This window comes from Rhododendron vialii, chromosome 1a (assembly GCF_030253575.1).
Source record: "Rhododendron vialii isolate Sample 1 chromosome 1a, ASM3025357v1".
Classification (NCBI taxonomy): domain Eukaryota; kingdom Viridiplantae; phylum Streptophyta; class Magnoliopsida; order Ericales; family Ericaceae; genus Rhododendron; species Rhododendron vialii.
In genome coordinates, this window is record NC_080557.1 from 2,854,855 (window position 1) to 2,871,710 (window position 16,856).

At 40.6% G+C, this 16,856-nt stretch overlaps 1 protein-coding gene across 1 annotated transcript; it reads left to right on the forward strand.

Annotated features, from left to right (window-relative positions):
• The first annotated feature begins 13,125 nt into the window (after positions 1 to 13,125).
• Positions 13,126 to 14,841, forward strand: LOC131326393 (uncharacterized). Its single transcript, XM_058359170.1, has one exon. The coding sequence runs from the start codon at positions 13,126 to 13,128 to the stop codon at positions 14,839 to 14,841; it is 1,716 nt and encodes a 571-aa protein (XP_058215153.1).
• The last annotated feature ends 2,015 nt before the right edge of the window (positions 14,842 to 16,856 follow it).

Below are 16,856 nucleotides of genomic sequence, written 5' to 3' on the forward strand. Positions count from 1 at the left end.
AACTGTGGCGCTTCGGCCCTAAATATACATAAATGCAAGTACGATCCTGTTTAGAATGTTACAAATGTTTAGTTAAAAGGATTGAGATAATAAGTTACAATTACATCTCTGTTAAAATAAAGTTAATACAAAGATGCTACGTAACTACTTGAGATTAACTTCCAAAAAAAAAGGTCTTTCATTCCCAAGCACATTAATCCCTCAACACTCTATTCTTTCACTTCAATCCCCAAATCAATTAATCACCCATTAAACCACTTTTTCTCATTATTCCCAATTTTCGACATTTATATGATCTTTAAATATTTTCTGAAAAATACGGGTCTCTACAATAAACAAACAAAAAAATGTGATTGAGCTTGGCTTATATTTTTTTCAAAAGAGTTTGAAAAAGCCAAAATTCAAGCCTAGTTCGAGCTGTTTGGTTCGTTTAGTAGCCCTAGTCAATGGCAACAACATGAGGCTTAGCCCGCGCTTTGTTCATCGAACGCCCTCTCTTCAAGCAAGATATTTAATTACATGCTAAAATAGTGGAGTAAGTATATGTTATTATGGTAGATATTTAATTAGATGCTAAAATAAGGACTCGGATCTTGTCCATTTGCTTCGGACCAATTCGGTCCATTTGGGTGCATCCGGGCCGTCCAAAAGTGTTTTGAACGGCCCAAATTTAAAGTGAGTGTTTTTTATTTTTTTAATAAAACACCCCTTTAAATTTGGGCCATCCAAAACACTTTTGTGTGGCCCAAATGCATCAAATGGACCGAACTGACCCCAAGCAAATGGACGGGATCTGCCCCCCCCCCCCAAAATAGTGGAGTAAGTAAATGTTATTTAGATTTTGTGAACTTTATTTTAGAAAATGACATTAAATGTTGGAGAACATTCCATATTAATTGCACTTTAACTTGTGCCCTTAGCCGTTTTTGAAATTCGTTTAGTTTTCAAACCAATCTGAACAATTAAGGTTTACTGTTCGACTCATTTGGTTCGTTTATTAACCCTAGAACTAAATTGTGTGGGCTCCATAAAGTCTAACCTACACTGTTTTCCCCTTCTGGCCACTATGAATTACATTTGGCCACATCGAGTTGCACTTGGCCGCTATGAATTACTCTTGCCCGTTTTGAATTGCACTTGGCCGAATCGAATTGGACTTGGCCACTTCGAATTGCTCTTGGCCGCTTTGAATTGCACTTGGCCGCATCGAATTACACTTGGCCTCATCAAATTACTTTTGGCCGCATCGAACTGCACTTAGCCACTTCTAATTGCTCTTGGCTGCTTCGAATTGCACTTCGCCGCATTGAATTACTCTTGGCCGCATCGAATTGCAGTTGGCCGCATCGAATTGCAGTTGGCCGCGCAAACCCGAAGCTATACATGGCAAAATACCAACCCAAAAAGATAAACTTATGAAAATAATCCTCATCAGGACTGGCCTCAATTATGAGTTTACATGAACAAAAGACTAAGCTTAGTACATTTGTAAGCGAGGCTATGACCATCTTCTCACTACCTCAGAAAGACTCACCAAACCACCTCATGATAATAGCAAATCTAATGATCACAGACACAAAAGATACTAACACAGACACCAGACAAACCCCATCCACACCCGATCGACACACCCCCCGATGGAATAAAGAAACGTGCTAGAGAGGGAGAGATGGATTGCTTCATAATTTCTAGTAGATCTACAAACGAACTGAGTTGCCCAGCACATTAGGGCTCGGGGTTACCTCAGCTCGATTCTTTTAGTAATCTAGCCGAGATCAAGCTTCAATTTTAGGATCATATGCTAAACCAGCCGAGCTCAACGTACACTCTCTGGAGCACGGCTCGGCTTGAAAAACTCGGCTCGTTTCGTAAATTAATCAGGCTCGGCCAAGTTCGAGCTTGCGTTTAGGCTTGTTTAGCTAGTAAACAGCCGAACTCGAACACTACAAAGTTCAGCTCGTTTGCACCCCCAATTTCTAGGGTTCTTACAGCATCTTCGAAACTGTATTTTGCTACCCTATTTCACAATTTGAAGGGACATTTTATGTGGTGCACCGGTACCCCACCATATGCTTCAAATTATATATCGTTTTTTAAATTTAAAAAGATACATAAAAATTTGCATAATTTGTTTCGGAAATCACCATATTTTGCAAACCGAGTGAGTTGGACCGGATATCCAATCATATGCGAAAAAAGAGAGAAGAACACTAGAAACACAACTGAATCTAGAAACGGCCCATATACGTCTAACGATTTTAAACACAACTGTTCTAGCGTAAATCCCCCAACTCCATCAACCCTAGTCCATCCCCACTGTGAAGCCTCCAGTCAAGCCAAGATTTAGGTATTCGAGCTCGGCTCGTTTAATTTTCAGTGAGCTTGAGCCCACATGATTGAGCTCAAGCTTGCTTAGAATTTGAGAGCACGAAATCGATTTGAGTACTATATGAGCCGAGCTATGGCTAACTGGAGCTCGGCTGGTTCGTTTACTAACGACCCAAAAATTTTGATGGAGTTCGGCCCCTTACTCAATGAATCAAGCCGAGCCGAGCCTCGAGCTGCTCATGAACAACTCGATTCGTTTGTAGCCCTAGTCACTGGCGATGTCATGACCATATGCTTCCTGCCATAACCAATTTTACATGTGCTCATGAAAGGCCGCCCAAGCTGCTGTAGCCCTCTTAGAGGAGTTGTCCCATAATATTCATACAACAATCTTGTCATGGTCCAATGCTTCTATGTGAGTGAGTGTCTGTGTGTCTGTGAAGAACAAAAACAAAGAGCGACACAACCTGAACGCAAAAGACACAAGAGAGTTAAGACTTTGGGGGCACATGGACTTGGGTTTGCCTCCATTAAGAAAAACCATCTGAATAGCTGTTTCGCAAAATGTCTCCCTATTCCCGGTCCATGAAACGTTAATTTTGTAGGGCTCGTCAGAGGAAGACAGTAGAATGGGTGATCACTTAATAACATCTAGGACCTCTCCATTCATTAATCCCACATTGCTTGGGAGTAGAATGGGTGATCACTTAATAACATCTAGGACCTCTCCATTCATTGCCAATTGGTTTTTAGATGGATATAAAGTTTCTACAAACACAACTATATGATTGAGCAAAGTTCTCTTAGATATATACCGGAACTTGCCATTACTCTAGTAAACGTATAGCTAATTTTCACTTGTAAGTTTTGCTACAAGTTTTTTGACAGAAAGTTTTTTCTTCATACATACAACTATACAAGGTCTTAGTGTCCAACAGTAAGTTTCATGTGAGAGCTTCTCAGAATTTGCAAAGACACCAGTTTCTGCAGCATTTGAATTTTACCTTCCTTGTCGAGTCAAGAACTCCAGTCGAACTAGAGATAATGTACTCGACGTTTTTTTTCTGCAAGTCTGTTTTACAGAACCAGTAATTACAAATCTGTAACTAGTGAAAACGTATACAACTCAATTGTATGTCAGAGCTTCTTACAGTTTTTGCCGACACGCGTCAAATGGTATTCTATCTCTACTAGTGTATCAGTTGCAACAACGTCCCAACGCGATGACAATAAGGTGGTAATAACAGAAGCTGCTATTTCTTCCAAACAGAAAACAAAAAATTTACAGAAAGAACACAGTGCCATTGGTCTGAAATAAAGAATAGAGGAGCACCCCTCCGAGCTCGACTCCCTCTAGTTATCTCTCACCCTCATCACAAGTCTCAGCTTGGGTGAATCCTGGTGATGAAACGATTTCTGATTATTTAATGAAGTGCGGAGAGCCCTATATTCATACGTGGACACTCTTACAGAATGAATGAGTACCCTTGAACTAGGGAGGTGTGCATCGAATGGAACTTAAAATGTGTAAGTGGGTGCCAAAACGTACTTTTAGCCTTTGTCGCTCCGATGATCTTTGAATCGGTCTTCCTTTGACAAACTTTTCATAAATAAAACATCAACATTTTAATTGTACGTTTCCATCATCTTTTAGTACAGTGAAAACCTTATAATTATATAATTTGTCTTAATTTGATTTAAAATGAGAGCTATACGAGTATTTTACTTAATAATTTAATTTTTGACCAGTTGAGGGTAAAATGGTCATGTATCTTGATGTACAAAATATTTTTCATCGAAACCAATTCGGTAGGAAAGTAGATTGGATAAGCTTTCCAACAGTTCAAACCACACGCAAATTGGAGTTCAAGAGTGTCCGGGGCAAGTTCGCAAAGTTGGAGTTGTGCAATGTTCAAGATGCGCCCGGGGCACATTTATATGCGTCTGGGCGCATAGGATTGCGCCTGAGGCGCATTAATGCTGCTTAACATGTCAAACTTTCCGGACTTGGCCCGAATACTCCCGAACTCCAATTTGCACGTGGTTTAAACCGCTAGAAAGCTTATCCAATTTACTTTCTAGCCCAAGTAGTTTGGATTAAAAATCATTTCTACATCAAAGGAAGTGACCATTTTACCCTCGATGGGTTAAAAAATGATGCATTTCGGTAAAATGCGTGTATGTCCCTCATTTCAAATTGGATGAAGACCCATTATGTATCAATAAATAATATTTTTAAAGTACTAAAAGTTGGTGGGATCAAACCATAAATTTGTTTGGGTTTCGTTCATGAAAACTGATTAGAAACAAGACCACTATAAAAATCGCCGAAGCCAAGCGACCCTCTTCTGTGTGGTGCCTACTTGGGCCAGTGGCCGGGTGCTTTAGAGCGGCCTTTGGTGGTGGTGCCCCAGCTTGTCTCATGTGGTCGGCTGGTAGCTTTCGGTACACCTTGAAGGACGGACCTTATTTGCGAACAAGGGCAGTTCTATCCATGTCCAGTTCTTGACTCCTCTGGTTGTCCTGCAGACTAAATCTAGGTTTGATTGGGGAGGTACTACTGGCTAAGAATACATTGTTATTTATAGGCCTCATTGGACCCTTCTAATCGGGTGAAGCGTACGACACACTCTCTTTACTCCCAAATCTTTTTGGAAGGTTTCCACACATCGAAACGATAGTCATTGACACTGATGCCCGCAACGCAAGGACATAGATGGACTTGTCGATCAGATTTCGCTGTCTGGTTTATTGAATCTCTAAGCCATAGCGGATTTGTTCCCATGTCAGAGATTCTAACTGTTTTTGCTGACACATCGTATGGTTATTCTATCTCTACTAGTGTATTAGTTGCAGCAACGTCCCAAAATTAGGTGGTAATAACAGAAGTTGCTATTTCTTCCAAACATAAAACAAAAAATTTGCAGAGGAGCACATTGCCGTCGGTGTGAAATAAAGAACAGTGCTGTTGGAATGCATATGTATGAAACTGACTGTAGTGGTGAGTTCAAAGTAAATAGATACACAAAAAACACTCTTTCATAGTGATTCAAAAAAGACAATTGACCAGCAAGAACATAAAAAAGAAAAACAGGTAAACAATGGAAGAACTAGAAGTTCATAAGGGTAATAAAACAAAGTTTTGTTGGCGATCACAAGCATACGGATGGCAACAAAGCAGAGTCATGGACGTACGCTAAGCTGGCACCCGAAGGACAAGACTGTGTTTACCATCTATTCACTGAGATCAAACCAACTCCATCTGTTCAACTTTTCTTCAGTGAGGACCTCAAAAACACCATCTGAGGTAAAATATAGGTGCTCACATTTTCACACCCAATTAGATTTATATTCCTCAGTCTTTTGCAGTACCTCACCACCTCCATTACCCCCTTTTCTGTCACTTCATTGCAGAATCCAATGTCCAAATATTGGAGATTTGGACACCTATGTCCAATCATTGCCATTCCGATATCATTGATTTGTGTCCCACCAGCTTTCAAAGTCTTCACATTCACTACAGAATTGTCCGAATATCTCCCAAAAATATCTGAAACCTGAAGACAATCAATATTGAGTTGTCTTATTGCCGGGCATCCCCTCGAAACATCTCCAATGCCAAGATAGGTGAGGCGCTGACAATCACTTACACTGTGGAACTGTAGATTTGGGCGAACCTGCCCACAGTTGTCGAGCGTTGTATCATTCACCCACATATTGTCGGAGATATCAAGATGTCACAGTCGGTAGATTTTATGTAAGTGATCTGGAGAAATCTTCTAAGAAGATTTGGGAGCAGATGGCGCATCTTGGCATTTACATTCAAACTATGCCTCACCCGGTATTCAAACTATGCCTCGCCCGGTTAGATATTGAAAGGAACCGCTTTGAGACCAAAGATATCGAATCCAAGTCACGCTCGTCATCTTCTCTCAGTTTTTGGAACATAAGTTCACATCCTTGTTTCTCCATTATTGATGAGTAATCATCTGAAAAGTAGTTTCTTTGTTTTGGAAACAAAGAAAGTAGATATTTCAGAAAACAGAGAAAAACGTACATAGTCCTAAATCAGCGCATACATATGTTGATAGATAGAGAGATTCTTGGTTGCAGATCGGGTATCCGACGCAGACGTCTAGGCCATCCAAAAATACAACCAACGGTCTGGATTGAAAGTACCAAAATGGGTTTTTAAATAAAAAAAAAGAAAAAAGAAAAACTGTGTTACGATCTGGACCGTCGGCTGCTTTGTTGGACGGCCCGGATGTGCATGTCAGGTACCACGTCAGTCGTGTCCTATTTGCACCCAAGAATTTCTCTGATAGATATGTAAATAGGTTTATACTGCATTACTATGGAAACCAAAACTTGTTGGGAAAAGGATTATTTGCAAAAAGAAGAGTGGAAACAAAATTTCCTTGGGGAAAAAGGAAACCTGATGTTTCCCAAACCTATTAAAACGCCCTTTTTTGTTGAGTCCTATTCCTACGTGCTTCGTTTCCTATCTTTTTTCCCAATTCTTGTACTTACTTATAGATACGTTAATACATCACCGATATATACCCATTATAAATACACCTGTCCTGAACAAAAAACAAGAAATTTACAAGACATTTAACCTATTTTGTAAATTTCTTGTTTTTTGTTCGGGTAAATTGAGTAGGAAGACATAGTCTAAGGGTTTATGCCACAATTAGTCCATCTACTTTTTTCCTTATAGTCTCTAGGACAATTAGCACGCGGTCTCTCAAAAATACCCTCGGAAGTCGCCAGGCATTGACCGGCGTATCTGTTCATTTTTGGTGTACCTGCTGATTGTTTAATTTATTTTTTAAATTTTGACCGTTGACTGGTGTTAACTGATGTATCTATTCATTTTTGTTGTATCTGTTGAATTTTTATTTTTACCTCCACCACCCAACCACGACTTCTACGGTTCTACCACCACCACCATGATGCCACCACCATCGTCACCATGCTGCCACAAACTCCACTTCCACCACCACTTCTATCACCACGCCGCCACCACCACCACTTCCATCACCACCACCGCCACCATGCCACCAAACCCTCCATTTCCACCACCACGCCACAATGCCACCACAATCTCCACTTCCACCACCACTTCTACCACGACTCCATCACCACCACGCCACCACATCCACCTCCACCACCACCACCACCAGCACTCAACCATCACTTTCTCCACCACCACCACCATGCCACCACAACCTCGACTTCCACCACCACCATGCCACCACCTCCACCTCCACCACTTCCACCACCACCACTATGACGCCGCCGCCGCCGCCGCCCCCACCACCACCACCATGACGCCGCCGCCGCCACCACCATGCCACCATACCTCCACTTCCACTTCCACCACCACCTCTACCACCACTCCACCACCGCCGCCACTCCATCACCACCACCACTTCCACCACCACCACCACCATGCCACCACAACCTCCACTTCCACCGCCACTCTATCACCACCACGCCACCAACTCCACCTCCACCTTTACCACCACCACTCAACCACCACTTCCACCACCACCACTACGACGCCGCCACCACCACCACCACCATGCCACGACAACCTCCACTTCCACCACCACCATGCACCACTCTATCACCACCACGCCACCACCTCCACCACCACCTTCACCACTCAACCACCACCACGCCGCCGCCACCACCACCACCATGCCACCACAACCTCCACTTCCACCACCACCTCTACCACCACTCTACCATCACCACCACCACCACCACCACTTCCACCACACCACCCCCCTCAGCACTTCCATAACCACTCCACCACCACCACCACCACTCTAGTTCCACAATCAAGTCCACCGCCACTGCCACCACTCCAGTTCCACAATCAGGTCCACCACCATCGCTACTGCCACCACCATCACCATAACACAAAACAAATACAGATACACCAGATACAGATACACCAAAATAGATACAATAGATATACCACAACAGGTACACCAACACAAAACAGATACAGTTATATCAACAGCAGATGTACCAAAACAGATACAAATATATACAAATATACCAAATATACCAACAATATCTGCTGGGGTTTGCTCCAGCTTCTCTCTTGCAACATGTATTTCGTTTATTTTTGAACGGAGGTTGACGGTAGGAGTTTAATTGATGAGTGTTTTTAATACATCAAGTGTTTATATGATATTTCGTTAGGGTCAGGTGTCTATGTCTACCACCACCACGACCATGTCTACCACCACCACTCCACAGCCACCGCCACAACAAAGTCTATTTTTTTTCTTAAAACAAAACAAATATAGATATACCGAATACAGATACACCAAAACAGATATAACAGATATATCGCAACAGATACACCAACACAAAACAGATATAGTTATATCAATAGCAGATGTACCAAAATAGATACAAATATACCAACAATAGATATAAAAAATAGATATAAATATATCAAAACACATACACCAACATAACACAACACAAACCAAATACAAATATACCAATACACCAAAACAGATACACCAACACAAAACAGATACAGATATATCAACATTAGATATACCAAAACAGATTCACAACCTCCACTTCCACCACCACCTCTACCACCACAACCTCCACTTAAAATACAAATATATCAACAACAGATACACAAAAAATAAACAGATACACCGGTCAACGGTCAACGGTCAAAAAAATAAAAAAAATGAACAGATACACCGGTCAACGCCAATCAACGCCGTTCAACGGTCAAAAAAATAAAAAAAATAAAAAAACCAACAGATACACCAAAAGTGAATAGATACACCAGTCAACGTCGGTCAATGGTCAAAATAAAAAAAAAGAGACATTTTTGTGTTAGCCAAACAAGGCCCTTATCTTATTAAAGTCAATTTAAATGAAAAAAGACATTTTTTTTGTGTTAGCCAAACAAGGCCTTTGTCTCATTAAAGGCAATTTGATCCTTTCACGGACCTTAAACTCCAAAACATTTTCATTAATGGACTTTGCACATCATTGAAACTTAAGTTGGACTAAATCTGCTTTGGAACCTCTTCTTTTGGACTTTAGACCAATTTGTTGTTTTTCTTTTCTCAAACTCATCAATAATGAAGAAACAAAGATCTGGTAACTTCCCAGATAATTGCTGGGAACTTATATTCCAAAAACTGAGAGAAGATGATGAGCGTGAATTGGAATCAGTATCTTTGGTCTCAAAGCGGTTCCTTTCGATATCCAACCGGCTGAAGCATAGCTTGAACGTACACAACAAGACTCTCCCTTTACTCCCCAATCTTCTTCGAAAATTTGGACACATCGAAACAGAACCGTTGGTTGCTCGGCTTGGATGTGTTGCACAGGTACCATGTGATACCCGATTTGCAACCAAAAGTTTCTCACTCAACCCAGACCTACTCACTAGCCCACGCCAGACCCCACCAACACCCAACACACCCCACATGACTTATAAAGACTCCACAATACTTAAGTCCAAAAATAAAATCATCCGTAGAGTAAAGATGCCAACCATTTTTTTTTTGTAAGAACCCAGAAGGCTACCCACCCAGTTTGGACTTGCATTCTCGATCGAGTTGAAGTTCCATAGGTTTGAGTCGAGCTTGAACTTGTTCACGAGTATTAACGATGCATCGAATTGCACTTGGCCGCTACGAATTACTCTTGACCATATCGAATTACTTTTGGCCGCATCGAGTTGCACTTGGCTGCTATGAATTACTCTTGGCCGCATCGAATTGCACTTGGCCGCAACGAATTGCACTTAGCCGCATCAAATTGTACTTGGCAGCTTCAAATTACACTTGGCCGCATCGAATTATTGTTGGCCGCTTCGAATTGCACTTGGCCGCTACGAATTACTATTGGCCGCATCGAACTACAATTGGCCGCTTTGAATTGCTATTGGCTGTTTTGAATTGCACTTGGCCTCTACGAATTACTCTTGGCCACATCAAATTACTTTTGGCCTCATTGAAATACAATACTTGGCCGCTTCGAATTGCACTTGGCCTCATTAAATTGCACTTGGCCACTTCGAATTGCACTTGGCCGCTACGAATTGCTCTTGGCCGCATCGAATTGCAGTTGGCCGCATCGAATTCCTCTTGGCCGCATCAAATTGCACTTGGCCACTACGAATTGCTCTTGGCCGCTACGAATTACGGACCCGGGGACCCTGCCGAGCGGCACCCCTGCCAAGCGGGTGCCGAGCGGCCAATCCGGCCGTTCATCTCGGAATCAACGGCCCGGATCGAAACATCTTTTTCCTTTTCCTTTTTTTTTAAATCCGTTCGATACCTTTACATCTGGGCCGTCCAAAACACTTTTGGACGGCCGTGATGTGCTCGGCACCCCTGCTTGGCAGGGTCTCCAGGTCCTACGAATTACGAGTTTAGAGCTACATATAAAAGGGAAAATGACGGCCCAGGATGTGTTTTGATACTTAATACCCATCAAGGACATTTTTAGCATTAACAAATGTTCTCAGCATGTCCTTGGCCGGTATTAATTATCAAAACACGTCCTTGATCATCATTTTCCCCATATAAAAATATTGTTACGTACTAAATAAGTTCATCCATATTCAAAATTATATATATATATATAAAAAGATATATAAGTGTACATTACTTGTATAAGTTTACACTTGTGCAAGTTATAAAATTTTCACTATATTGATATAGAAGTTTATACATATTCAAGTTTATATATAAAACTCTCATGACATATTTATGGTTTAGGTTTGCGAGTTTAATTGAGGCGAATTAATACAGTTAGATTTATGCTTGCCTCATTCATTAAACGAGCATAAAATGAAGCGCTCATATTTGGTTCGTTTAATAGAGGAATCAATTAAAACTCGAACGGGCTTTGAATGAATCGAGTCTCAAACAATTTACAAATGATTTGGTTCATTTTTTGCTGTGCCTGAGTTCTTGGGGGCTCACATGAGTTTGAGGTCAACAAGTGGGTGAGAACCAACTGCCATAAAGAAGAACTACCCTCATTAATCTAGGGAAAAAAACTCATAAACATAAAATTCAGTTACTAGCTACCTTCATTAAATTTAAAACCCTCAAACTCTTAAATTTCCATATCTCACGTAGGATATTTTCTATTTGGTACTTTAAAATTGGTGAAAATATCTATATAAAAGGCCGACATTGATCTCATTTTTTGGGACATTTATTAAATCTACCCTAAATTTTTAATAATTTATGCAAAGACATCTTTGTTCATGAGTCTATCGAGCCAAATACTCATATGCTCAACCTTGGCTTGAATTCGTAAACAAACAAAAAAAATGTGATTGAGCTTGGCTTATATTTTTTTCAATCGAGTTTGAACAAGCCAAAATTCGAGCCGAGCTCGAGCTTGGCTTGAGCTGTTTAGTTTGTTTAGCAGCCCTAGTCAACGGCGACAACATGAGGCTTAGCCCATGGTTTATTCATTGAACAGCCTCTCTTCAAGCAAGATATTTAATTACATGCTAAAATAGTGGAGTAAGTATTTGTTATTATGGTAGATATTTAATTAGATGCTAAAATAAGGACTCGGATCTTGTCCATTTGCTTCGGACCAATTTGGTCCATTTGGGTGCATCCGGGCCATCCAAAAGTGTTTTGGACAGCCCAAATTTAAAGAGAGTGTTTTTTTATATTTTTTTAATAAAAACACCCCTTCAAATCTGAGCCTTCCAAAATATTTTTGTATGGCCCAGATGCACCAAATGGACCGAACTGGCCCCAAGCAAATAGACGGGATCCGCCCCCCTAAAATTAGGGGTGTACACGGTCCGGATTGGTCCGGTTCTCTAGAAAACCAGTAACCGGACCATTTCAAACGGTTCTAGAAAATTGAGAACCAGAACTTAACCAATATATGCATAGAACCTAACCAGAACCAAACCGCAAGACCAGTTCAGTTTTTGTTCGGTTCCGATTCTATCCAATAAGCATCAAACACTTATTTACAATATATGAACTCATAAAATTAAAGAAATAGAAAGATAATTTCATGGAATAGAAAAGGAAGGAAGAAAATAAAAGCTTTCCTAATAATTGAAATTTCATCTCTAAATAGATTAAGTTTAGCAAGGAAAAGATTAACCTACCAATTCGAGTACATATTTAATTACACACACATATATGTATATCTATATTTATCTTGGTTTTAAACGGTCCGGTTCAGTTCTAACCACGGTTCATTAATTGAGAACCAATAACCGAATCAAAATTAACGGTTCTTATTTTTTTAGAACCATTACCTGACCATAGAACCACGAACCGGACCAAATTGGACGGTTCGGTCCAGATCGGACCGGTTTTACGGTTCGGACGGTTTTCTTGAACACCCCTACCTAAAATAGTGGAGTAAGTATCTGTTATTTAGATTTGGTTTACTTTATTTTAGAAAATGACATTAATGTTGGAGAACATTCCATATTAATTGCACCTTAACTTGTGCCCTTAGCCTCAGGGACACTTGTTAGCCGAACCGTTTTTGAAATTCGTTCAGTTTTCAAACCAATCTTAAACAATTAAGGTTAACTGTTCGACTCATTCGGTTCGTTTATTAACCCTAGAACTAGGGCTCTATAAAGTCTAACCTACTCTGTTTCCACTTTTTTCGGTATCCTTTTTTGTGATGAGGATCTGAGCCCTTGTTGCATACAACAACTTATATTATATATATGCGTTACTGCACAAAGAAGGAGAATTTATTCTCCTTTTTTTATTCTCAAACTCATCAACAATGAAGAAACAAGGAAATGGTCACTTCCCAGATGATTGCTGGGAACTTATATTTCAAAAACTTAGAGAAGATGATGATTGCGACTTGGATTCGATATCTTTGGTCTCAAAGCGATTTCTTTCTATATCCAATCGGGTGAAGCTTAACTTAAAGGTAGAAGGCGTCACACTCCCTCTACTAGAGAATCTTCTTCAAAGATTTCCACACATCAAAAGAATAGTCATCAACACTTATGCCCAGAAAGACACAGATGGGCTGGTTGATAAGATTGCAGAGTTCGGAGTGTTGAATCTCGAAGCCATAAAATTTGGTGGTTGGACAGAACCTCCGCGAGATGGTTTTACAGCACTGGCGTTCAATAACAATGTAAAGAACACTTTGAAGGTATTGGATTGCTCTGGACTGATCTATATGCAAGACAACGATTTGGTTTTGATAGGAGTTTGTTTCCCGCGGCTAGAGGAATTAAGGATTAGTGTGCGTAACTCTACAGCCTACGATATGGCTGCGGCAGGTATAAGTTGTATAACTGATGATGGTGTTGATGCATTGGCATCGAAGCTTAAAGAGTTGAAGCAGATTGCATTTACTGGTAATGCTTGTTTCATAACTGATAAATCGCTTATTTCTCTTTCCACAAAATGTATAAAACTAAGGAAAATCAGTCTTCGCATATGGGGCATCAGTCAACATCGTGTGACTGGAGATGGAATTGGTTTTGTGATGCAGCATAGTCCCAATTTGACCTCTCTCTCGCTACAACTGTGGTCATCAAACTCATCACAACATTCTGCATTCTCTTTTCCAGTGGAAAACGCGTTCACCAATGCCAAAAATCTGTATTCTCTCACCATGAGTCGAGATCTCATTTCGGACAAGCATATTTGTTTACTCGCAAAAGCACGTCCTCCATTAAAAAAGCTCAAGTTCATTGTCATCAAGGACCAGTATTCTGAAATCCATGGTGGATTAAAAATGCTTTTGCAAGTGTGTCAACTGACACTGGAAAAGTTAACCCTAAGGGGGTGGCCACTCACAGACACAAGTATGGACGATTTAGCAAAGTATCTCTCTAATCTAACTTATATAAATCTGGATTCTTCGATTGGGTTGACTAGTATCACCTTTTACAACCTCACAAAAAGTTGCCCTTTACTTGAAACACTTAAGATGGCACACACGAGAGGACAAGAGATGGATAATTTTTCTCCAAATTATTTGCATGAACACTATTGTATGCGACACCTTGATATTTGCGGGAATAGTTGGTTGATTGATATGACACTCCAGAACATTGGGCAAGTTTGTCCAAATCTTCAGTTCCTTGATGTAAGTCATTGTCTCCACCTCTCCTATTTTGGCATTGGAGAAGTTTTGAGGAGATGCCCCGCCATAACGCAACTGCATATTGATTGTCTTGAGGTTTCAGATGTTTTTGGATGCTGTTCTGACTATTCTGCAGTGAATTTGAAGACTTTGAAAGCTAATGTGCCACGACTTAATGACGATGGAATGGCAATGATTGGAAATAAGTGTCGAAATCTCCAATATTTGCACATTGGATTTTGCGAAGAAGTGACAGATAAAGGGGTAATGGAGGTGGTGAGGAATTGTGAAAGACCGCGAGAAATAACTCTAATTGGGTGTAAAGAAGTGAGTGAACAGGTGATAAACAGAGCCTTGTCCTTCGGATGCCGGCTTGTCAAACTTTCATGACTCTGCGTTCTTCGAATTCATATGCTTGTGATCGCGGATAAACTTTGTTTTATTGCAGCTATGACCGTTTAGTTCTTCCATTATTTCATGTTTTTCTTCTTTTTTTTAAACATTAGAGCTTGTTTGACATTGGTTACTCCAAAATCAGTATATAAGATTGAGCGGTCTCTCCGCTCAATTAATTTTGAGTTAGATGCTTTAGCGTTCAATATTCTTCTCGTCAATAAATTGTTTTGTTTGAATCACTCTAAAGTAGTGGGCATGTGATCCTTTTTGTGATTTCCATATATTTAGTTTGAAAGTGTGCTTCCTATACTATTTTACTACTTTGAACTCATTTGCTTGTGATCACAAAAAAATAAAACTTTGCTTATTACAGTCATGAACTTATAGTTCTTTGTCAATCGATTTTGAGTTGGATGATTTAACATGGTATCAGAGGTATGTTTGTTTGTTTTTTTTCGACCAACAAGAAGAGGATTTTAATGACCTCTGAAATAGTACAAAGATCATGAAAACAGACACAGAAGAGACTCCAACATAGACCAAGACCAAACCCATCAAAAACTCCTCAACCTGAGAAATTTTTGGGTGCAAATAGAGTATTGTTGATGTGGTACCCATGCAGCGCATCTGGATCATTCAAAAGATGCAACTGAACAGTAGGTTGCTCAGCTCCGATGCGCTGCATGGGTACCATGTGATACCCGATCGATTTGCAACCAAAAGTACGTTTCTCACTCAACCCAGACCTACTCACTAGCCCACGCCAGACCCCACCCACACCCAACACACCCCACTTGACTTATAAAGACTCCACAATACTTCTAAGTCCAAAAATAAAATCATCCGTAGAGTCAAGATGCCAACCATTTTTTTGTACCAACCCAGAAAGCTGCCCACCCAGTTTGGACTTGCTTTCTCGATCAAGTTGAGGTTACCTAGGTTTTAGACAAGCTTGAACTTGTTCACGAGCCTTAAAGATGCATCAAATTGCACTTTGCCGCTACGAATTACTCTTGGCCGCTTCGAATTACTTTTGGCCGTATCGAGTTGCACTTGGCTGCTGTGCCACTATGAATCACCCTTGGCCCGCCTTGAATTGCACTTGTCTGCTACAAATTGCACTTGGCAGAATCGAATTGGACTTGGCCGCTTCGAATTACACTTGGCCGCTTCGAATTACACTTGGCCGCATCTAATTGCTCTTGGCCGCTTTGAATTGCACTTGGCCGCTTTGAATTGCTCTTGGCCACTACGAACTGCACTTGGCCGCTTCAAATTGCTCTTGGCTGCTTCTCATTGCTCTTGGCCACATTGAATTGCACATGGCCGCTATGAATTGCTCTTGGCCGCATCGAATTGTACTTGGCCGCATTGAATTCCTCTTGGCCGCTACGAATTATGAGTTTAGAGCTACATATAATTTTTTTTTCCTGTACTAAATAAGTTCATTCATATTCAAAATTAAAAAAAAAAAAAAATAGATATATAAGTGTACATTACTTGTATAAGCATACATTTGTGAGCAAGGCTATGACAATCTTCTCACTGCCCCAGAAAGACTAACCAAACCACACCCGACACACCCCCGATGGAATAAGGAAACGTGCTAGAGAGGGAGAGATGGATTGCTTCATTTCTAGTAGAGCTGCAAACGAATCGATTTGCCTAGCACGTTAGGGCTCGGGGTTAGCTCAGCTCGATTCTTTTAGTAATCTAGCCAAGGTCAAGCTTGAGTTTTGCTGGATATCGGTTGCTACAAATACTGAACTGTTGGTGAAACCTCCACAAATACTGAAATACACTTCGAGTCACGATTATGTCACTTTCTTAAAGACAGTATTTGCCCCCACCAAATGGTATGCAAAGTGCTACAACAAATCTGCCTTCAAGATAAATCGAAACCCGACGGTAAGTTAAACGTATAGCTAATTTTCACTTGTAAGTTTTGCTACAAGTTTTTTGACAGAAAGTTTTTCCTTCATACATACAACTATACAACTATACAAGGT

Coding starts and splice junctions, on each gene's coding strand:
- LOC131326393 (XM_058359170.1), top strand. CDS start 13,126: ATGAAGAAACAAGGAAATGGTCACTTCCCAGATGATTGCTGGGAACTT.